This window comes from Pipistrellus kuhlii, unplaced genomic scaffold (assembly GCF_014108245.1).
Source record: "Pipistrellus kuhlii isolate mPipKuh1 unplaced genomic scaffold, mPipKuh1.p scaffold_m20_p_9, whole genome shotgun sequence".
NCBI lineage: Eukaryota > Metazoa > Chordata > Mammalia > Chiroptera > Vespertilionidae > Pipistrellus > Pipistrellus kuhlii.
Window position 1 is genome coordinate 44,633,034 of NW_023425595.1, and position 23,401 is coordinate 44,656,434.

The 23,401-nt window shown below is 37.3% G+C and overlaps 1 protein-coding gene across 3 annotated transcripts in view; it reads right to left on the reverse strand.

Moving 5' to 3' along the window:
* Positions 1-23,401, reverse strand: part of GRM5 (glutamate metabotropic receptor 5) — a 405,881-nt gene that overhangs the window by 125,601 nt on the left and 256,879 nt on the right. For all 3 annotated transcript variants that reach the window (XM_045577600.1, XM_036427172.2, XM_045577599.1), the window contains exon 4: positions 311-546. In XM_045577600.1, coding sequence (XP_045433556.1) covers positions 311-546 — 236 coding nt within the window. The remainder of the gene's footprint in view (positions 1-310; positions 547-23,401) is intronic.

Here is a 23,401-nt window from a genome sequence, read left to right on the forward strand (position 1 = left end):
TGAAAAGACTATACATAATGAAGACCCTGGACACTGTTGACTGTATCTAGCAAATATCCTAACAAAGCTCTGTAGTGCTGTATATAAAACATGCAAAAGTAAATTATATAGCAATAGCAAATGAAGTGTGAGGGGGGTAAACTGAGATATATATAAGATTGTTGAATGAAAACATGAACCAACATAAAATAGTTTGTATTAATTAAGAATTCACTTAGTGATTTCTGTTGAAAACTCCAAATGAATTATATGAAAAAATGAAAAAAAATTGTCCAGATGGGTGGTAGAATGAAACAATAAATCTGCTTACTGTTGCAGGTCTTGTTGTATTTGCTGTTCTCCTGTGCAAACCCTTCCAGCCGACACTGGAAACGATGCTGCCAAAACTCTTGAAACCAAGGGTTTCGGAGGTTTGTTTCTGGCCGTAGCTGCAGATAATAATCATCGAACCACTTGACATCGGGAGATTGGAGCTTGATTGTGATTCCACCAACAGCTTCTCGCTGATATCCATCCGTCACATCATACCTGTCAGCCCAGCCATCACTGTGGGGAAACAGACAACCCCTGGCTCAGAACAGTTATCTCCTAAGCAAATGATATCATTGGCTTTCCTTTTGAAAAGCTGTAGTTAATTGGCCATTTCAGGCCACATCATGGCCCTGTACAACACCTACATGATTTTGAATAGCAGTCTGCTGGAATTAAAAATGCAAAGCACATTGAAACCTTGGGTCTAAAAGTGCTGAAAGGCACAAGCCCCACTTACCTTGTACTGTACAGAATAACTTAATGGTTTGCAGCATTTCTCTGGTTGCAAAATACAATGTATGCCTGAAGCTGCATACTATCACCATTCACAATATTTACTGAACATTTTACAGCTAAATCAAATTAGTTCACTTTAAATACATTATTTTATTAATAGTAATTATTATAAGATCACAAAATAAGAGTAAACCAAGTTAGTTCACTTTAAATACATTATTTTATTAATAGTAATTATTATAAGATCACAAAATAAGAGTAAACTATTGATATTTCTAAAAAATGCTTATTATTAATTTAACCATCATATGACATGATTCTTTCTTTCTCCTTCCTTCCTTTCTTTCTTCCTTCCTCCCCTCCCTCTCTTCCTCCCTCCCTCTCTTCCTCCTCCCTCTCTCCCCTTTCTCTCTCTCTCTCTCTCTCTCTCTCTCTCTCTCTCTCTCTCTCTCTCTCTCTCTCTCTCTCTCTCTCTTCTACATTTTACAAGTGAATTATAGAGAGGTTTAAAAAAAAAAAAAAAAAAAAAAGCTTGCTGCCCTAGCCCATTTGGTTCTGTGGATAGAGCATCTGCCTGCTGAATAACAGTTCCCTCCCGGGTTCAATTCCTGTCAAGAACATGTAACTTGGCTGCAGGCTGGATTCCTGGCCTGGTCGAGTATGGGAAGTAACCAATCTACATGTCTCTTTCTCATCTCTTTCTCATTGAAGTTTCTCTCTCTCTGTCTCTCTCCTTCCCTTCCACTCTCTCTAAAAGTCAATGGAAAAATATCCTCAGGTGAGGATTAACAAAAGTAAAAAAATATACTGAGTCTTTGTATTTCATAGTTTGTATAGTCTTTCCAATCCCATCCTGATTCTAAATACATTTAAAATACACATAGAAAATTATGTTTTACATTAGAATGATTGAAAGGACATCCTAACAATGTGCTATTGATGGTGTCAAGGAACATATGCTGCAATGTTGCTGTCATTCTGTGCACTGATCATTCAAAATCTAGGAATTTTAAAATAAAAGAGTTAAAATTAGAGAGTTCATGGTATAATGACCTGAGTATAACAGCTTAAGTAAAAGTATTCTTAGCTGATAATAAAAATATATGAGACACAACACTAGAAATAAAAGACATTGAAATAATGTTAGTATTAAATTTATTCACACCTTGGGACATTAGGGGGGAAAAGACACTGACTTTTCCTGTACTCTTTCCCACTGAAATCTGTCCAACTTGCTTAAACTGGTTTGGCTCAGTGGATAGAGCGTCAGCTTGCTTACTGAAAGGTCCCAGGTTTGATTCCTGTCAAGGGCATGTATCTTGGTTGCAGACACATTCCCAGTAGTGGGTGTGCAAGAGGTAGCTAATAGATGATTCTCTTTCATCAATGTTTCTAACTCTCTATCCCTCTCTCTTCCTCTCTGAAAAAAATCAATAAAATATATATTAAAAAAAAAGAAAGAAATTTGTCCAACTTGTGCTATGCATCTGCTGGGACCCAGTGGTGCTGGTCTTCCTTTGAAGAGATACAAGTGTTCTTTCAATAAAGACAAAGAAAGTCAAGGGGAAATTCAACAATGAAAAATAAAATAACACCAAAGAGAGAAGAGAAGGGAAACAGAGAGGGTTGAGTGGAAGAACAGCATGAAGCCTTCTGAATGGCTGGTTGATCTGTGAAGGTTAGCTGGATTGGGGAATGGGCACTAGGGAAAGGGTGAAGGCAAAGACCTACATTAAACAATCATTGTTTACTTAATTGATATCCAGCTATTTCTATTTATCATAATTTACCAGAATGTTAATGGACTTTTCCCATCCTCCAAATTACTCTTTTGTTGTTCCTACTTTATTTTTGCAGGCAGAGAGCATGTTCCAATATTTTGCCTATAAAATCAGTGCTCAGGGATGTGCTATGGAAGTAATTAATTAACATAAGTGCAAAAAGCATTGTTTTTTTTTCTTTTTTCTTTTTTTTTTTTAGTATACTCTTTTATGTGAACTTTAACTTAACATTTGATAGAGTTGTTCCAAAGGTCATAGATTACTCATTAAGATATCATAGGGGCTCAAGAAAACTTGAGAGATTTCCTAAGGCCTCACTGGGTGGTAGAGAAAAATAAACAAACAAAATAAGCTATTTCTTCCTCTAAGTCCTCCTTGACAGGAAGATATTTCAATATAAATTATCTATGGTGAAATTTCAAAAACTTTTGTGGCAGATCAGGAAAAAAAAGCAATATGTTTCACTCCCATGTTGAATTTCATTACTTCTCACATTATCTTCCCTCAAGATTCTCATTTTCAGCTGCAGAAGATTTTATTTAAAGCTGACAAATTGAAATGAAGTGGGCTTGTTTGCCTCATTTTCTCCCTCTGTTTTGGAGGATGTATTATATCATTGGTATGAGAGTGTGGGTCTCATTGGCACTTGAAGAGATGCATGGGCGTGCTGCGAATGAGACAGGAAGCTCTGTTTGTCAAGCACCCAGTCTCCAAAGAAGAGAGAATTTAAATTGCTCCTTTTGTTAATATGAGCTTGCTCTCATGTAATGCTATGACTATGAATATTACATAAGAAATATAATATCGATATTACAATGGGTCCAATTTACCCTTCTACAATTCATTAATTGAATTTAATGGGGATCGTAAAAATCTGTTCTGATAAACTTGTTTTTGGATGTTATATTCCATGAAAAGTGTTAGAACCAGAGTGTGTTAATTTACTCATCTCTCATCATGATTTTTTAGCTTTTTAAATTTATTTTTTATTATTTATTTATTTTTTTGATAATCCTCACTTGAGGATATGTTTCCCATCAATTTTTAGACTGGGAAGCAGGGAAGCAGTGGGGGTGGGGAGGGAGGAGAAAGAGAGAAAGAGAGAAAGAGAGAGAGAGAGAGAGAGAGAGAGAGAGAGAGAGAGAGAGAGAGAGAGATGTGAGTGAGAGACACCTAGATTGGTTGCTTCCTACATGAACCCAACCAGGCTGGGAACTGAACCTGCCACCCAGGTACTTGCCTTTAACTGGGAATTGAACTTTTTGGTAAAATCTCTTCTATGTAGTTAACAATTTAACCAGAAATGATATTTTATTAGTAATTTACAAGTTAGAGTTGTGAGTTTAAAATAATTTTGACCTGTATTCTTTCATTCAATAGCAAAATAAAAATCATAGAGGAGTGTGCATAAACAGAAAATTCCAATATCTATGTGACAAAGCCGGATTATTCTATTTAAACTTATTGGGGATTATTTGATATGTAAGTCTCAAGAAAGTTCATTCCATGCTGGCTAAGTTAGATGGTGCTATATTGACTCTAGGTTATTAAAAATTAACATTTTAATAAAAATGTGCTTCTAAGATTTGTGTTAAGATGACCGTGTATGTAGAATGAGGAATAATACATTCAAAAGTAAAATGATATATCAAGAAAAAGTTGAGCTTACTTTTCTACTATCTAATGCTTTCTATTGCATTGATAGAGTGACTATCAAGATTTTGGTACTACTTTATTATCTTTGGATGACTAATATATTACCAAATCAGAAAAAAAAAGTCAGAAAGATTAGGAAACAAACTGGAAATATACCATATTTAAGACACTTTTCTAGATTTTGTTTGTATGTGTGTATCTTCTATCTATCTATCTATCTATCTATCTATCTATCTATCATCTATCTATATATCATCTATCTATCTCTCTATCTATCATCTATCTATCTATCTATCTATCTATCTATCTATCTATCATCTATCTATCTTCTATGTATTATCTACCAGTCCACCCATCCATCCATCCATTCATCCATCCATCCACCCACCAATCCATCCATCTATCCATCCACCCATCCATCCATCCATCCATCCATCCATCTACCAGTCTATCCATCAACCTACTCACATATCCATTTAACTATTCATTCATGAAACCAGCCAACCAGCCACATAATTTCTCTCTCTTTTCACTGATTGGTATTTTATCCATCTCCTATAATTGATTTCATTGTTTTCTTTCTAATTCTTTGATAATGACTCCATCCTCATTATATGCAGACTAGAGGGCAGGCGTACAAATTCATGCACTAGTGGGTCCCGTGGCCTGGCTTATGGGGATCAGGCTGAACCTGGCTCTCTGACATCCCCCGAGGGGGTCTCAGATTGTGAGAGGGGTGGGCTAGGCCAAGGGACCCCCATTGGTGCATGATCGGGGCTGGGAAGGGACTTCAGGAGGGCTCCAGGGCATGTCTTGGTCCATCTTGCCCAGTCCTGATCAGATGGACCCCAGCAGCAAGCTAACCTACCAGTCGGAGCATCTGTCCCCTGGTGGTCAGTGTGCATCATAGTGACTGGTCAAATGGTTGGACACTTAGCATAATAGGCTTTTATTATATAGGATTCTATATTTGCAGAATCATCTATTTAGTAAAATTTATTATTTTTTGTTTTTTTTTTAAATTGATTTTGCTGTCTAAAATAATCCCCAAGCATAGTACTGATGTGTTATCCAGAGTTGCCAAGAGCAAGAAGGCAAACATTAGGTTTAGGCAAAAAAAAAAAGGAGAAAATGAATGCAAACTGGGGTCAACAATAATCAGATTGCCCTTGCTATGCTCTCTAGCATTTCTTTTTCCTAGATTTTATCTAATTTCTACATACAAAATTGATTTGAATGTTAAAAATGCAAGTTAACACTGTTTTTATATGTGGTTCCAGCGCCATATTGAACCCACTCTATTTTGTTTGTTTTTGTATGCTGGATAATAGCTGTTGTCACTAAAAAAGAGAGAAAAAGAGAGAAAGAGAAAGAGAGAGAGAGAGAGAGAGAGAGAGAGAATGAGAACTATAGAACTGTAAAGACTTGATACTCTATTATATCCTTATAACATAAATATTTTAACTTTAAAATTGCTATTTTTATCTCTCATTGTATTGAATTACTGACATATAAAGCATACCAATGGTTATGGCTATAAAATAATTACTGCAAAACTTAAAATGACTATATTTAATATCAAAATACATTTCTGAAATGTGAAAGTCTCTGAGGGCTACATGCTAATAGGAATAGGAAATTCATATTGGAAAATTATGGGGAAAAAAGCTTCATGAATTATTGAACATTAATGTAGAGAAGCTAAATAACTTAAAATGTTTCTCCCCAGGAAAAATATAAAAATTTAAGATGCAGACAATATAATGTGTCCTTCCTTTTTTATTTCTTATCAACATATGTTTTAAGTTACTGTGATGAAACCAGAAAAATATATGTAGCATGAGGTGATCCTTTAGCAATAGTCTTCATGTTCTACTCATTCTAGTTCATTAATTCAGTAAGCATTTTGCATGCCTCTTCTATCATATATATTCAAATTGCACAGGTACTGTGGTAGGTTCCAAAACATGACTTCAATAAGCCAATAGTCCATTAGCCATGACCTGCTTGAATAGGCATTGAGGACTTCCAAACCATTGGGAATATCCTCATTTATCCTACAAACTGACCATATTATTTCGTTTTTACTCAATCTGTCCACAAAAAGTACAATTCATTAGGTTTCCAGTCACCAAATCATCGCTTACTGAAAATCACATTCCTATCTCGCCTCCTGAGATAATTCTCTGACCACCCGAATTAGTATTCTGGGTGGTTCAAAACTCTTCATTCTTACATTTAGAATATCCTGATTTATTTATAAGGAAGGCTAATCACATTCAATGAATAGAATTCCACTATTTGCATTCTCAAACAGCAACATGACTGTCTATCTCTCTATATATAACCCTAAGTAACCATTACGACTCAAAGACTGGAATGACTGGTCAATCAGTCACTATGACACACACTGACCACCAGGAGGGAGACACTCAATGTATCATAAAAGCTGCCCCCTGGTGGTCAGTGAACTCCCACAGCCAACCTCCTGCAGCTGGCCAACCTCCTGGGGTCCCTCCCCCTGGCCAGCTGGCCCCTGATAGGCCTCAATTGCTGGCCAAGCCAAGGGACCCACCCATATACAAATTTGTGCACTGGACCTCTAGTTTAGTATAACTCATCAGAGTTCTTGGTGAAGCATCTGCTATGAGCAAATAGGATAAATAAATCACCTCAAAAGCTGTTTCAATAGGAGCAGTACTTGACTAAAAATGGAAGCATCAGAACGACTACTATTCCTACTGTCTTTATGTTTATATCAGGGATATGAGTGGAATGGGTGAGGGGAAGAGAGGGTGGACTCGCAGTTATTCTTGCTCCCTGAATTCTTTATTCCTGCTTATCTTGATGATATTGGTACTGCTTACACTACCAGCCACATGTTGTGCATTAGAGACATAGCATGCTGATTCTTATTTCTCAACTATGTCGCTTTCGCACCTCAATGCCTTCGAGTATGCTGTGCCCTCTGCACAGAGCACCATCCTTTCACCTCCTTACATGTTTTCTGATGTGATAAAATCGAAATTCATTCATCAGGCAGACAGATTGAGCTTGGTTGCAACTTATAAAAACCATTCTCAGGCTCCCCAGGGGTTAATAGTTCCCTCCTCACTGCTTCCAAAACACAGTGGCATTTATTCCCTTATTCACTGGTCAGGTGCTGGGTAACTCATATTCTAAATGTGAGGGTATAGGGGTGAACAAGAAGGTAAGGTTTCTGTACTTAAAGTGGTAACATTATGATGCTTTTAGTTTTGCATTTATCATCATATTAAAGTTAGGTACATTTATTTCTGTTTTACCCAAGTAGAATATAAATTTTATGTTTTTGATGTCTCCTCATCTTTAGATTTATTATAATGTCTGGCACACATTAAGCACTCAAGAGATATTTACCATAGCTTATTAGAAAATTAGTCTTTAAAAGGCAAACTTCAAATTATAGAGAATTCTGTCTAGCAACTACATATATTCATTTTAATTGAGAAAACAAAACTATCAGATGTGCCTTATAAAATGATTCTGAAAGGCTAAATTGGTTTCCCCTCCAAAATGGTCTTCTCCCTCTCTACCTGATGCTATTACTATTAATGAGAACATTCATTAGGCCACATCCAGCACTTTTTCCAAAATCTGTTCGCAACCCACGTAATTATTATGGAAACTGCTGTTCTGCCCACATGTAATCATCTTCTTGCCAAATCTCTAACCAATAGCATTTTAACAGATATTTTGGGATTTTTTTCTAATAGTGTGAGTCTACTGCTGCTTTTCTGTCTTCATATAATGATCCTTTTTTCCCCCTCTCCTGATGGAGTAGGAGGTCTTAGAATCTCTAAATAAAATAGTGAAAAGCAAGGAAGGATATTATGCTTTTAAATAAGATCTCTAATGAATATATACCAGTCAACTCCAGTGAATTGTTTAATTCTAAAAAGAAGCACAATGTAGAATTTTCCTGAAAATGGCTAGGTTATTTACTGAAAAGCAATTTATTTCTTGGGTTTGTAAATCTTAGTTTTACACTGTGAAGCCTTTATTTATTTATAGATGTGGATTAAAGAAGCTATATCAGAACATTCAGGATGTTCTGAAAAGGATAAGTCAGGAAAACCAATGTCACTACCTGTCTATCATAGAACAGGTGGTTGCCAATGTATTACTTTTCCTAATTCCCTTCAGGCCATAGAGGTAATTATAATAACCCTAGTTTTTACCATGAAGGAAAACAAAGCTCTGAGGGATCAAGCAATGTACACAAAATCCCACAGCAAGCATAGAGGGGATTTAAACCCAGATCTTTCTAGCTCCCGAACTTCAGCACTTTCTATACTTCACAGAGCTTCCAAAGTGATGGCAAAATGTGTTACAAGTAGTGAGAAATGTTTCTTAAGGAGGATGATATTTAAGAGGCATTTAATAGGTGAGACGGTATAGGCAGAAATCTAACACGGCATCCAAGGTGCCTGCTATCTGGTATACACACACGTTTTCAACTTTTTCAATCAAACATTACTGATAGATGAATAAATTTTCAAGATGTAATTAAGATCCCAAATAAATTGCTGGGCTTGAGTGATTGAGCATTGACCTATGAACCATGAGGTCATGGTTCAATTCCCAGTTAGGGCCATGCCTGAGTTGTGGGCTCAATCCACAGTGGAGCATGCAGGTGGCAACTGATCCTATATCCTCTGTTGTCATTGATGTTTTTATCTCTTTCTCTCTCTCCTTCCTTTCTGAAATCAATAGAAATATATTTTTTAAAAGATCCCAAGTAAATTGACCTTAAAATAGGGAGATTATTCTTAGCAAGACTGACCTAATCAAGTGATCCCTGACAAGAGAGTGGCTCTTCCTGGACCGAGAGATTCAATCATGAGAGTCAGTTGGGATGAGATAGCTGGAGGAAAAGCTCCATTGCTGGGTCTGACAACAGAGGGAGCTTTGTGAAAAGAAGTGCTGGTGACCTTCAGGACCTGGGAGTGACCCTCAGCTAACAACCAGCAAGGAAACAGGCACTCAGGTGTATATCCAAAGGGAACTGAATTCAGCCAAAAACTTGAACGTGTTTGGAAGCAGAGTCTTCCACACAATTTCCAGGAAGGAACGCACTGGGGCAACAGCAGATGTCAGCCTTTTTAACCCTGAATGGTGAGCCCACATAGGCCATAAATGGACTCCTGACCTCTAGAACAGCGTTTTTCAACCGAGATGTTGCCTGGTGTGCCGTAGGTGCAGACAAGACAAGAATTTTATAATTTTTCACTATTTTGTTTACTTAATCTTTCATAATAAAGTAATTATAAAATACTTTCTTTGTGTTTATTTGATTCCTATTCAAGAGAATTACTTTATATATATTCAATATAGGCACAGAGTTAAATTTTTTAACATTTTCTAATGGTGGTGTGCCTCGTGATTTTTTTCATGAAACAAGTGTGCCTTTGCCCAAAAAAGGTTGAAAAACACTGCTCTAGAAAGTATGAGATAGTAAACAAATATTGTCTGAAGCTGCTAAATTTGTAATCATTGCCCCTCCCCATCTCTGTTCTATATTTTCTTCCTTTGGAAAACCAAACATGTTACTGTTGGAAGGAACTCAATCCTAGGAGGTCTGACCTAATTTTGGGTTTGGTCAGAATAGACGGACTTCCAAAGACTTTGGAATTATAGAAAATGATGGACAGCATTAAACATATTAGAATAGATAGTCTACCCACCCTTACCTCTATGTGGGCTCCAGGATGCCAGGCACTCCCTGCTCTGGTTTAAAGTCTTATCCCTCTAGGAATGCTTCCTTTTCATACCCAGCCTTCACACAGGGGACAAGCTGAGAAGATTTGTGTAAGTAGACTATTTTGTGAATGACACAATCAATTGTTTCTCTTGGCATATTATAGCCATTTGAAGAAAGGCAAAAATTGAGGTGATTGCATAAAATATGCAACATAGTAAACTAAATGGTTCAGTTAAGTAGAGAAAGCATGTTATGACTAGGGTATCCACAGCTTTATATAACCTTTATGTTTTCTCTTGAAGCTTCCTTGCTTAGAATAATCCTCCAGTTTTCAGTCTGTAATTGCCTCTTTCACTGAACCGGGCTAGTTTCTCTTGTTATGCTGCTAAGCTAAGCATAATGTTCAGTCAAACGGCCATGAATTACTTTTTGAAAATATATTACATTTCAAACAATAAGGCAGACTTCAAAATGGCATTGAAAAATACAACAGCCCCTCTCCCCCACTTGTTTCCTTTCCTCACTTCTTATAACAGGGGACTTCATAATTTTGGATCTAATGTATTTTCCTTATACCTTGCTCAAACTGCCTGCAGTGTTTGACACAATTCTTTCATTTAGCAAAGCCTAATGAGCAACATTTCATATGCCTATTTCTCTGCAGAATGCTACCTATGAGGAATAAATAGAAGAGAAAAAAAAACTCACTCCCTACCCATTCCTCAGCATAAGAGCCCTGCAAATGAAAACTTACAGAATAACAGCGATCATGTATGTAGGGTGTGCTATCTGCGAGGCATTGTTCTAAGCACTTTATGTATATGCTTCCTCTCTGCCAGGTATCATGTATAATGTGATCCTTTAAGACATTTTTGCATCTTCACATTTCACATGAGGAAGCTTCAGTCTGAAAAGTAGTAACTCAGCCAGGGATATATAGGATTCAAACTCAGTGTACCTAAATCTAGAAACCAAAACTGAAACAGTACAACCTATTAATGCGGTCTTTGATCCAAATATGTATCCAAAGTTATCTGGTTTTGTTCATGAAAATATAAAGTGAAGAGTTATTTTAATTTCTATTATACACACACACTCACATACACAAACACACACACACACTCATCCCCCCACAACTTGGGATTCCTTTCTTTTTTATTTCCTCCCTGAAACTGTAAATAAAGAATTGCTGTAAACCATTGGATTCATCTTCTGATAAAAATGCCCATCTTTGTCGCGTTAGAAAGTTATGAGTCTCACTGCTCACGCGGAGAAGAGCTATTTAGAACGTCCAAGAGACCTTGATATCTGTTCATAAACACAGAATGGACTGTCCTCAATTCCCATTTCACTTTGAGGCAACGTGCTTTTCCTTGACAAAATATCCCCATGACACACACGGAAACCGAGTCTATTGTTAACGTCTCACATCTATCAGACACGGTTTACCACTGAATGCCGACAAGCTGTAGAAGACCAGTAAGTAATTGAGAATTGTTCTGGGTGTGATATGAAGTTCTAGAAGTAGGCATTATATAAGAAGCCAGACAGAGTCAGAACCTGACAGCCTGAGAAATTTAGATGCCACATGCCCAGTGATTAATCTAAGTGGACTGAAAGTGTAAGTCACATATTAGAACTGAACAGCTACATCCATTTCTAGCTATGATAGATGAGACAAACTTCCTCTGCAAACAACCAGAAAGGCTAGATAAACTTTTTTTTTTTTAAGTGTATTTATGCTATCAGAAAGCTTTCTGGTCAGCCAGGACTCTAGAGGCTAAAATCCAGGTGAGATAAAAAGATGTACTGAGGTTAAGACTTAGCCTTTGAGGTATGTGGCAGTTCAATGAAAGGCAAGGATGAGAGAGAGGCTAAGAAGTTGGAACAAAAGCAGTAGGAGAGGCTCCAAAGCTGATGCAGCTCATTGGCTGCTGACCTGAATCTGGCACAACTACCCTCTGGGCTTCCTATTTATCAGGCACTCAAGCTTCGCTCTGCAGATGAACAGGGAAACTGGCTGTATGACCTATTAATGAGGCCTTTGATCCAAATCTGTGTCCAATGTTACCTGGTTTTGTACATGAAAATGTAAAGTGAAGAGTTGTTTTAATTTCTATTATACACATACATGCCCACCCCACACCCCCCAGCCACAACTTGGAATTGCTTTCTTTTTTATTGCCTCCCTAAAACTGTAAACAAAGAATTTCACCACTTGGGTGGTGTGCCAAGACTTGAGTGCTAATTGCTATCAACCCCACCCTCCTTCTCTCTGTTTATATCTGATTCTTAGTGATCAAAACCCACAGATTTACCCAGTTATCTCTGTGAGGTGAGACCCAAGTGTGCTTCCTTAGGAAGCACCCCACATCACCAAGGGAGCTTGATGTCTACCTCGAGTTCTGTTTTGATTTTCTCCACCAGTGAAACCATAGACCCAGAGAGGCCCTCTCACTGTGGGCCTGTAACAGCCTAGAGGAGGGGTGATGTGGTTAGAGGGAAGCTGCTCCTCTTGCTCTTCTAAATGTGGTCCTTCTGTGTCTGTGATCCAGAGGGGTGCTTCAGCCTCACCCCTAAGTTCTGGGATGTTTACAATGCTACCTTGTCTTTGGCTACTTGCTAGTGCGTCCTCTTGTGAGGACAACTGAAGTCACGAGCAACCGATGGCCATGATCCTGATGCTGGCCAGCAGTTTAGTTTTTATAGAAATTCTATGCATGAATGTGATACAGTTCAACTTATTATTTTGATATAAGACTCTTTTATACACATGGAAGAATAAAAGCAAGGGTACTTGTTAGAAGCTACTGCAGTAATTCAAGTGAGGATTGATGAGGATTTAAAAGAGGGAACTGAACACAGAATGAAAAGAAAGGTACTACAGTCAGAAATACTATATTTAGGAGTTCAAAGAGACATGGTTTGTTTATTAATATCATGTAGAGGGGAAGGAAGGAAAAGGAGTCTAGAATGACTGAATTTTCTTATTTGAATAACCAGTACCATTCACTAAAAAGAAACATGTTGGGAAGTTTAGTTGTAGATATGTTGATGCTGCAATGTATGTAAGATATTCAAGTGGATTATGTCAAGAATGCAATTACATATATAATCTAAATTTAGATTTAGATTGGCCTGAGGTATTTAATGTAAATGTGGTCAACAAATCAGCATTTGGCAGAACTGTTAGAGGAAATGTGATTACCCAGTGGAGTGTTTTGCATGATATGAGCAAGGAAGAAATGTAGAAGTCCACATGATACTAAAACTTAAGGGAATACATGGAGGAGGAGTTGTCCTTTTATGATTTTGATAAAGAAAAGGTCAAGAAGGCAGAGAATAACAATGGTAGAAGTAATGGAGAGTGGAGTGCTGACACAAAGCCAAAGAAGGTAAGAGCTTCAAAAGGAACAGTATAGCCAATAGTGTTTGATTTAACAGAGAGCATAGGGCTTTAGACTGTCTTTAGGATCTGGCAGCACTACTGGGGAGGTTTGATGGAATGGTACTGACAGAAGTCAGATTTTAGTGGAGTAGGATTAAAGGGGAAAATAGGAAGAAGACAAAGCTGATGTGGATCATGACAGAATAGAGTGGCATGCTTTTCTCTAGTAGATCTCTACAGTTTAGAGATAGGAATGCAACAACTGAATTATACAACAGATTTTGATAAATGAGTGAAGTGTAAAATCAGGTTTGCAAGAGATTTGAGGGTTTGACTGCAAAGGTGGTCTAGGCAATCAACTGTGGCATAAGATTATTAAGAAAATCAGGGTGGCCTGCAAGAAGCTGTCAAAGGAGGGGTGTGTGTGGAGAAATGAAAACAAAACAAACAAACAAACAAACAAACAAAAACAAGGGCATTCTATGAGAGCAAAGCCATAGAAAGAATAGCAAAAATAAGAGATAATTTTAAAAAAGGTGATAAAAGTAAATTAAGAAATGATAAAAGCATGCTTATTTAGAAACTGGGAGACTACATTTACAATTTCTAGGTGATGGAAGAATTCAGGTGTGCCATTAGACATGTACTAGCAGAGATTGGGCATTTATTTTTCTTATGTACTATGCAACACTATTATTTTCAATTAAATTTCTCTTCAACCAATTACTTTTAAGCACTCATATATTACCATGTGATAGTATAATAAAGAATTTTTACTTCTAAAAGCTCTCACACATACATCAATAAACATTTTAATAACAAAAAGATTATTTTGTTTGTTATTGTTATTTGCGATTTATTTGTTGAGTTGTTTTAACCCAACGTGATGTTCATCTGATGGACAGAATATTTTTATCTAAATGAGTACATCACTTTCTTTGTCTTTTCTGCTAACAAGAAAAGCATGATAGTATCTTCTCTAGAGCAGCTAAGGTTTTACCCAGTCACACACGTATACACAGATTATTACACATGGTAACACATGCAAGCTCACATATATGTATGCACACATAGAATTGCACATAAATGTTCACAGGAAAAACAGATCTTGGTATTTTCAGTGTGCATCCCCCCATCTGAGTGTTTATTCCTTACAAGATATCTTGTAGAGGAGAAAAACATTTCAAAGAACCAAGACAATATGACAACCTGCAGTTGTGAAATTATTGGCAATGAGTATTGCAAAATTTTGGTCACAATTCAATACAGAAGAGTCAACAACATAAATAACCAACACTTGGAGTTTGAAGTGAAGCAGTTCAGTCATTCTGCTCAGGACCCACGTGTGGTGACTAAAGGCTCTCAGAGAAGCCTGGCAACTTCAGAATAGTTTATTTCTCAGAAGTTGACTCATTTGTTTCTCATCTTACCAAGTTCATTTATTATACATATTTTTTAAAAATTATATATATATATATATATATATATATATATATATATATATATATATTTTTTTTTTTTTTTTTTTTTTTTTACAGAGAGGAAGGGAGAGAGATAGAGAGCTAGAAAAGTCGATGAGAGAGAATCATCGACCAGCTGCCTCCTGCACACCCCCTACCTGGGATGTGCCCGCAACCAATGTACATGCCCTTGACTGGAATGGAACCTGGGACCTTTCAGTCCGAAGACCAATGCTCTACCACTGAGCCAAACCGGCTTCGGCGATTATACATACTTTTTAAGCTGGTAAAAATCACTTTTCTAGCTTGCTATTGCCCCTAAATGATTTAGATGTACTAGCTGTTCATTCTTGAATATCCAGTTAGAACAAAAGACTTGTTCCAGAAGCAAAACATGAGAAGAAAAAAAAAAATAATGTGTTGAGAAGTATATTTTCTCTTTAGTAAAAACTATGAGCCCAAGCAATAAGAGAAAAGTAGAGAAGGGTTGGCATCGCCAAATAGTTTAATATCAGGAGACACCATACTAGTTTGAAAAAGAGATTATAACAAACATGCATCTACTAGTATGTGCTACAGGTTGTGAGACTGTGTTGCAATGTTTGAAACAAGCAGAGGTGATGACAAGATATAGACATACAGACATACAGAGAAGCACTGAGAGGATTCAGAGAAGTGTGAGGGAAGGGCCCACACATCTTGTTCACGGGCTGGATAATCGCTCTGTGTTATGTTAGGGTAGGGAAGGGGTGTTGAGAGTCTCTGAACTCTGATGAATTTTAGATGATTGACTATTTTCTTCTTGAAATCTCTTATGCCACATACCAGCCCCTCCTGGCTCTCCTCTTACTGCCTGACTCTTCCATTCTCTGGAATTCTCTGGCTGAGCCTCCTCACCTTAGGGATTAGTGTTCCCTGAAGTTTGGTTTTTGGTATTGTCTACCTGCACCTTTATGTAGTCTCATTTACATTTCATCCTATAACTTCAATTACCATTTAAAAAATTATTTCCAAATCTTTACCTCTAGATCAGAGTATAGTTCGACCCATGAAATAGTTTGACCCAAGGGTACCTCCAATGCAACTTACCCAAAATTATATTTATCATTTCCCTGAATGAAACATCTGCCCTTTCTGCTGTACTCATTCATGCTACTATTATTCCTCTCATTGTTCAAACCAGAGTCTTAAAGGAGAGCCAGTGCCATTCTGTTTGTTACCAAGGATCTCCCTCTTCCAGAGACCAAGTCATGCTTCCATGTCCTTACTATTTTTGGAGCTTACTTTTTTTTTTTTTTTCCCATGGTGACCCCAGTGATAGATTTGTTTAGGAACTCATCCTCTCTCACTAGGAATATGTACTAAGGGCATTCCATTGTTGTTGTTTATTTTTATAAAGCACACATTTCATAGTAGCACATTTTCTTTGGCTCTCTCTGCCTTTAAATAAAGTCCAAACTCCTTAACAAAGCATGTAAGATCTTCATGCTGTTGTCTTGCTCAATATTTTTTCTCATCATTCTCCTCTTTCCTTCATGCCCTGATTAGGTTCCTCCAAGAAGATATCATGGTTTCTTACTAACTCTCCCTACTACCAGTTTTAATAATCACCCAGGCTTGCTTTTTATCCCTTCATTTTATTAAATTCTATCTGTTGTTTTGGCCTTATTTCAGATGCCTTTTCTTCTAAGCCTATTAAAATCCTACCTGCCTGAAAGAGATATGCATTTTTGTACCATAAACTCCCTGTGCTTAATTTCAATTTAGCATACATCATATTGCATTTTAATAGTTTATATGCCCCTTTTCTCCAAGAAACAGTGAAATCCTAATGCATGTTGTTTTAGTTCCATTGCCCCAGCACTTAACCCATTGGTTATCAGTGAAACAGGGACTCCATAATACTGGATAAACAAAGAGTGGGGCAAGTTTTAAAGATGAAGGGAAAGAGAGATATGCTAGCAATTTAAATGGATAAGGAATTTGGAGGATGTGCTGAGCTTTCAGGCCTGTGGGGGATTTGAGAGGGGAAGTGATATTTTCTGTGTTCAAGAAGATTATAGTCTTCTTGGTTGATAAACTTCTGATGCACAAAATAATTTGTAACAACCTAAGGCTATCTATAAGCAAATGGCAAGTGTGATGATGCACATAAGATGTTCAGCAATAGGAGGTATTTAAAGGAATAAAAATATTTGGAGCAGGCTTTAAAGAAAAGAACATGACTTGAAATTTTATGTATTCATGTATAGGCTGGGGAAAAAACCATTTTGTTTTGTTTTCAGATAAAGGGACCATCAGGATAAAGAATCTATATTTTCATGGCATATGTGAGTGGTGGTAATAACTTCATCATAACTATTGACTCCATGAAGATCTAAACTCTGTCCAACAATTTTAACTATTTACCAGATGGCTCTATTAAGGTGTACTTGAACTCAAATGTATTTTATTCTCTCCTCATTTGCCCTTGTATAGATTTCTCTCAAGTCATCCATGTTTCAAAACTTGGGCTCATTCTCCCACATCCCTCACACATAGAATTCCTTATGATCTTGGCACATAATAGGCATTCCATAAATATTTGTTGAATTAACAAATTGAAAGATGTTGGAATCCAGCATGACCATGTGGAAAGTTATACCTAAATTGGCTCTGAAAATTCAGAAAGAACAGACGGTATAATTAAGGGTCTGAGCACCCTCATATGTGAGAGAATCAATATTAGTGTTTAAAGAATTAGAAACATCAGGTGTTGGGGACTCTAGCTTTGGTTTCACTGAGCCTTAGATAAAAGCCCTGAAGTTAATTCTTACCAAGAACTTGACAACAGGAATCATTAGGAAAGTAAAAATACTTTGTCCTCTAGGGAAGTTATCAGTATACCATAAAACGTAATGTCTTGAATTTTATTATAATACTCTCATAAAATTTAGTCTACTTAATTTAGTGTTTTATTGCCCCAATTGATTGGTTTTATAGCCATGACTGACTAGAGTCCCATATCCATAGGAATAGAGTGAACAATAAATTCTCCTAAGGACATTATTTAGTCTTCAATGAGTTATCTGTAAACTTAAATGTTTATTAGGCATCTACTATACTAGTATATCTATGCTATCATTTTAGTTAAAATGACAAATAAGACACCCTCACCCCTACCCGGAACACAGTTAAGTTACTTGGGAGCAGGTATCTTTGTTATATTTATACCTTAGAACTTGGAAATAGTGAACACTGAGTAAACATTTATTAAAATGATGGATGGCAAATTACACATTACAAGGGCTGTCTATGATTTTTATATGCACAGGATGCTACAGGAAACATAGAAATAATGATAATTCTATATTGCCTAGATCAGTGTATTTCATAAGGTATATTTTCAATTCTGTTGAAAAATTTTGAAATAAAAAAGTGACTAAGACACAGTGAATATCTCAACTCAAGTACTCCATTGTTAACCAAACTGCTGGACAATGGAAGTGACTATTTTTAAAGTGAAAATTAAAGACTTGTATGGATCTTTAAAGCTAAAGTTATTTGTTCACATAATCAACACCTATTTATTCAGCACCTACTGTGTGCCAAGCACTGCATTTAATGGTGTTGTCAAGCAGTGATCAAGACATGTACACTTTTGTTGAAAGAGCTCAGTGATTATTCATCTGAAATTATAGAAAATCAATTTGTATTTAAGAAATAAAAACAATCCCTTCTGATTACCTAATCACTTAAAAAACACTTAAAAGCTGTGGAAGTGGAGTTAGAGGAATGTCACGGATAACAAGTTGTTGTATAAATAAATTAATGACTTCATTGGTGGACAACCTGTAACTTCACATTTTTACTTATGTTAATGTCAAATAAATTATTTTTATATATGCATTTATGTGACTATATATGCATTTATGTATATATATGCATATATATATATATATATATATGCACAATTTTTAATTTTTATTCAGTTTTACATTTACAATATAGTGGTTAGTGTTTCTCTGTCAATATTTGCTTGTGCCTGCCCCTGCAGTAAACATGGTTTACTTTTAGAGATGGGCCCCAATTGGTCTGTCATTCAGAGCAATGTCTCCCATTGCCACAATTATTGTTTTAGGTAACCTTAGCCAATATAATTAGAATTTATGTTTCTCCTGGTCTGATCAGAACATTTTTGGGAACTGTGGGACATAAATATTCTGTTTCCCTCTGGATAATGTTATGTGAGGTTGTAAAGCTGTTAACTGCAGCTCTTCCACCATGAGGGAGAAACCAGTCTGAGAGTGAAACTAATACATGGAAAGTGACAAGGAAATGGAGTCAGAGTCCTGCTCACACCATGTCTACCACCTGACCACTTTGGACATTTTTTTAAAATTTTTTTTGTTCTTCAGATTTTTTTATTCACTTGATTTTTAGATTCACTTGTTGGTAGGTATGTATTTGATGTCTTTTTGTTGTTCATAATTTTTACCTTTACCTTTTTCTTCTTCCTCCTCTTCTTAAAGAATACCCTTCAGCATTTCATGTAATCCTGGTTTGGTGGTGATGAACTCCTTTAACTTTTTCTTGTTATCTAACCTTCAATTCTGAATGATAGCTTTGCTGGGTAATCTTGGTTGTAGATTCTTGCTGTTCATCACTTTAAATATTTCTTACCATTCTCTTCTGGCCTGCATAGTTTCTGTTGAGAGATCAGCTGACAGTCGTATGGGTACTCCCTTGTAGGTAACTAGCTGTTTTTCTCTTGCTGTTTTCAAGGTTCTCTTTGTATTTTGCCCTTGGCATTTTAATTATGATATATCTTGGTGTCGTCCTCTTTGGATTCCTCTTATTTGGGGTTCTGTGCACTTCCTGAACTTGTAAGTCTATGTCTTTCATCAGGTAGGGACATTTTTCTGTCATTATTTCTTCCAATCGGCCTTCAATATCCTGCTCGCTCTCTTCTTATGGCGCCCCAAAAATCCAGATGTTGGTTTGCTTAAAGCCATCCCAGAGGCTCCTTACACTATCCTCACACTTTTAGATTCTTCTTTCTTCCTTTCTTCCTTTCTTCCTTTCTTCCTTTCTTCCTTTCTTTCTTTCTTTCTTTCTTTCTTTCTTTCTTTCTTTCTTTCTTTCTTTCTTTCTTTCTTTTCCTTCCTTCCTTCCTTCCTTCCTTCCTTCCTTCCTTCCTTCCTTCCTTCCTTCCTTCCTTCCTTTCTTTTCTTGCTTGCTTTCTTTCTTTTCTTGCTTGCTTGCTTGCTTTCTGCCTTTCTGGTTGGGTGTTTTTGCCTCCTCATATTCCAGATCTTTGGTTTGACTTTTGGGGTATGTTTATCTACAATTGAGTTTCTGTATATTCTTTATTTCAGACAGTGTATGCTTAATTTCTGACTAGTCCTTTTCCATTTTTTCTGGCATTCTCATTAAGGTCCTTGAAGGTCTCACTAAGCTTCTTGGAGGTCTCATCAAGTTTCTCAACAGTTTTTAGAAGATTCTTGAGTAACCTTATAAATGTGGTTGTGAACTCTGTGTAGTTTACTTTCCTCCATCTCTCCCATTCGTGACATGCTTCTGTGTCTCCTCATTTTGGCTGTCTCCCTGTGTTGATGGAATGGCTTTGTGTGGTCATTGACCTATAGGGGCCACTAGCTCAGCTTTCCGAATCACCTGAGGTGGTCACTCTTGGTACACCCCTTCATGGGCTGAGTGCAAAGTCTTGGTGTAATTAAGCCTTGACTGCTGCTGGTACATGGGAGGAATTGACCTCCAGGCCAATTGGCTGTAAAGATGTCTATAAAGGAAGAACTATGTCTATAAAGGAAGAACTGCTGCACTGGAGACACACTTATGGTGCCGGCCTTGTTTCAGTGGGGTTTTGGTGCTCACTGAGTCCATCTCCCGAATGTGTCACTTATGGATGTGAGGAGTTGAAATCTGGTGTCTCACACTGATCACTAGGTACACTGGCTTCTGGATCTCCAATGGGGTGCAGTTCAGCTACTGTCTGAGGTCACTCTGCAGGAGCTATAGTCCTCTCCTCCCTGCTTAGAGGCTTTGGAGCTGTCTGCACCAGGTTTCAAGTTTGCTAGGTTATACTGTACTAAAGAATGCCATTCATTTGCAAAAGCCACTGCTTGGAGCTTGAGTGTGTTTGTAGATTGTGCAGGGCGGAGTCTTAGGGCGGAGTCTCCGGGCATCACTAGGCTAGGACATGGCCAACAACAATGGCTGCCTTCAGCCATTTCTGCCTCTCCGCCCACATCCCTAAGTCTCCTGCCCCCGCACAGCAAATAATTATTCTTGCATGCAGCTCTGCAAGCAAGCCACCCTCAATTTCCGACCTGATGGCAGATCATTCAGATTCTCCCCAGAAATTGGACCTCAGAGAGATTGGGAGCTTGTCTCTCTTCAGGTTAGAGAAAGTAATGCCCGCCTTAAGCCGGGATCCGCTGCCAGCCTGTATCGCGGCCCCTCAGTTTTTCAGTGTTTGTGTCCTGAATGTTCTTCTCTCTCTCAGTCTAGTTGTGGAGCTTCCTCTCAGCCAGCTTTAATGTGGTTCTGGATGATAGACATTTTGTCTTTTAGCTGTAGTTTTGAAATTGTTGTACCCGGCAGCAGTTTAGATGCCCACCTACACTGCCATCTTGTATCTCCTGGACTTTTTAATTATATGAACTAATAAGTCCTCTGATGCTGAAGTCAGTCTACAGTATCTGTTATTTATATCAAAATCAAAAGTATTAAATGTTACAAGTTGATGTGAATTGATATATGGATATGAATTGATCATTGATCATAAAGTTGCATCTTTGTACTTAATTTGGCACTTTAAACATTTTGTTGCAATGACTTATTTTATTAAATACTAAAAATTGGCAAGCTTTTAGATTAGCATATTATCACAACACATGAAATGTAAATAGTTACTGACTATAATGCTGCATATATTTCACATTATAAGAGCTAGCTATGATTTATATATGCACAGGATACTAGTTAGAATATTAGTTAAATATGAAAAATACTAGTTAAATATGAAAAAATAAATGATGAAAGGCAAAAGTAAGAGATGCACTGGGAAATTAAGGTGCAATTATACTGATTAATGAGAAAGGTCATTGTAGCTTGGATGATGGTAGAGGAGATGGAAAAAAGTGAAGAAATTTGACAGAGTGAGAAATAGAACTGTGGGGTTTTCAGACATGTTGGCTATATGAAGAATACAGAAGATTATGTGACTTTTAAAATCTTCTGCTTAAATAACTGTAAGGTTAGTTATACCATTCATTGAGAAAAGGTACACAGTTTTGTGGAGAAAATTATGAATTCTATTTTAAATACGATGACTTTCTAATATACAAGTAGAGATGTTAGATATATTAGTTTGGATTCAAAAGAGTTTGCACTGCAGGCATGAATCTGAGAATGAGATGTCAGATCTATTAGATTATAAAAGAAATCAAACATACACTAGCTTAGTAAATACATGTTTTTACATAAGTTTTCAATATCTTGTTCTCTCTCTTCTTCTGGCACCCCCATAGTAGGCTTGAAGTTGTTCCAGTTTTTTGCTTCCTCTTATTTCAAATCATCGATTTGATTCTTAGGATCCTCTAGTCTACTGTTGAATCCATGTATATCCATGTATATTATTCTTTATTTCAGTTAGTATATAATTAACTTATGACTGGTTCTTTTCCATTTATTTGGCATCCTCACTAAGACCCATGAAAATCTCACAAAGTTCCTCAGAAGTTTTTAGAAGATTCTTGAGTAACCTTATAACTGTAGCTTTGAACTCTATATCCAGGACTTTGCTTTCTTCCATTTCTTTCATTTTTGACATGCTTCTTTGTCTCCACATTTTGGCCACTTTCCTGTGTTTGTCTCTATGCATTGGGTAGCTGCAAAGTCTCCTTAAGTTGATGGAGTGGCCTTGAGTAGTAAGTGTCCTGTAGGGCCCAGTGGCTTAGCCTTCCCAATCACCTGAGGTGGACACTCTTGTGCAGCCCTTTGTGGGCTGTGTGCACAATTTTCTTGTAGTTGGACCTTGATTGCTGTTGGTGTCACTAGGAGGAATTGACCTCCAGGCCAATTGGCTATGGGGACCAGCTGCAAACACAATGGGAGAGCTTCTCTGCAGGAGAAACCCTTACAGAGCAGTACTTGCTTCAGTGAGGTTTTGATGCTTACTGAGTCTGCCCCTTGAGTATGTCCCTTATGGATGTGAAGAGCTGTAATCTGGTATGGTCTCACACTGACCACTGGGTACACTGGCTCTTGGATTTCAAGGGAGGTACAAAGTCAGCCACTGCCTAGGGCCGTCCAGCAGGAGCTACAGAGAGATCTGCAGATTCCTCCTCTTTGTATGGGCTTTGGAAGTGCCCAAAGCCTTGCTGTGAAGCAAGGCAGGCTGGTGCTGGTGGCTGGTCTTGGGCCTTTTATTAATAGCTTTAGAAATCCCTGACCCAGCTGCAGCTTGTCTGAGATTTTTAGCCTAAGAAAGAACAGACCATTCATATGCAAAAAACCGCTGCACACAGCTTGGATAGGATTATAAATTGGGTGGGTCAGAGTCTCAGGGAACCACAAGGGGAAAGCAAACAGAAATGGCTGG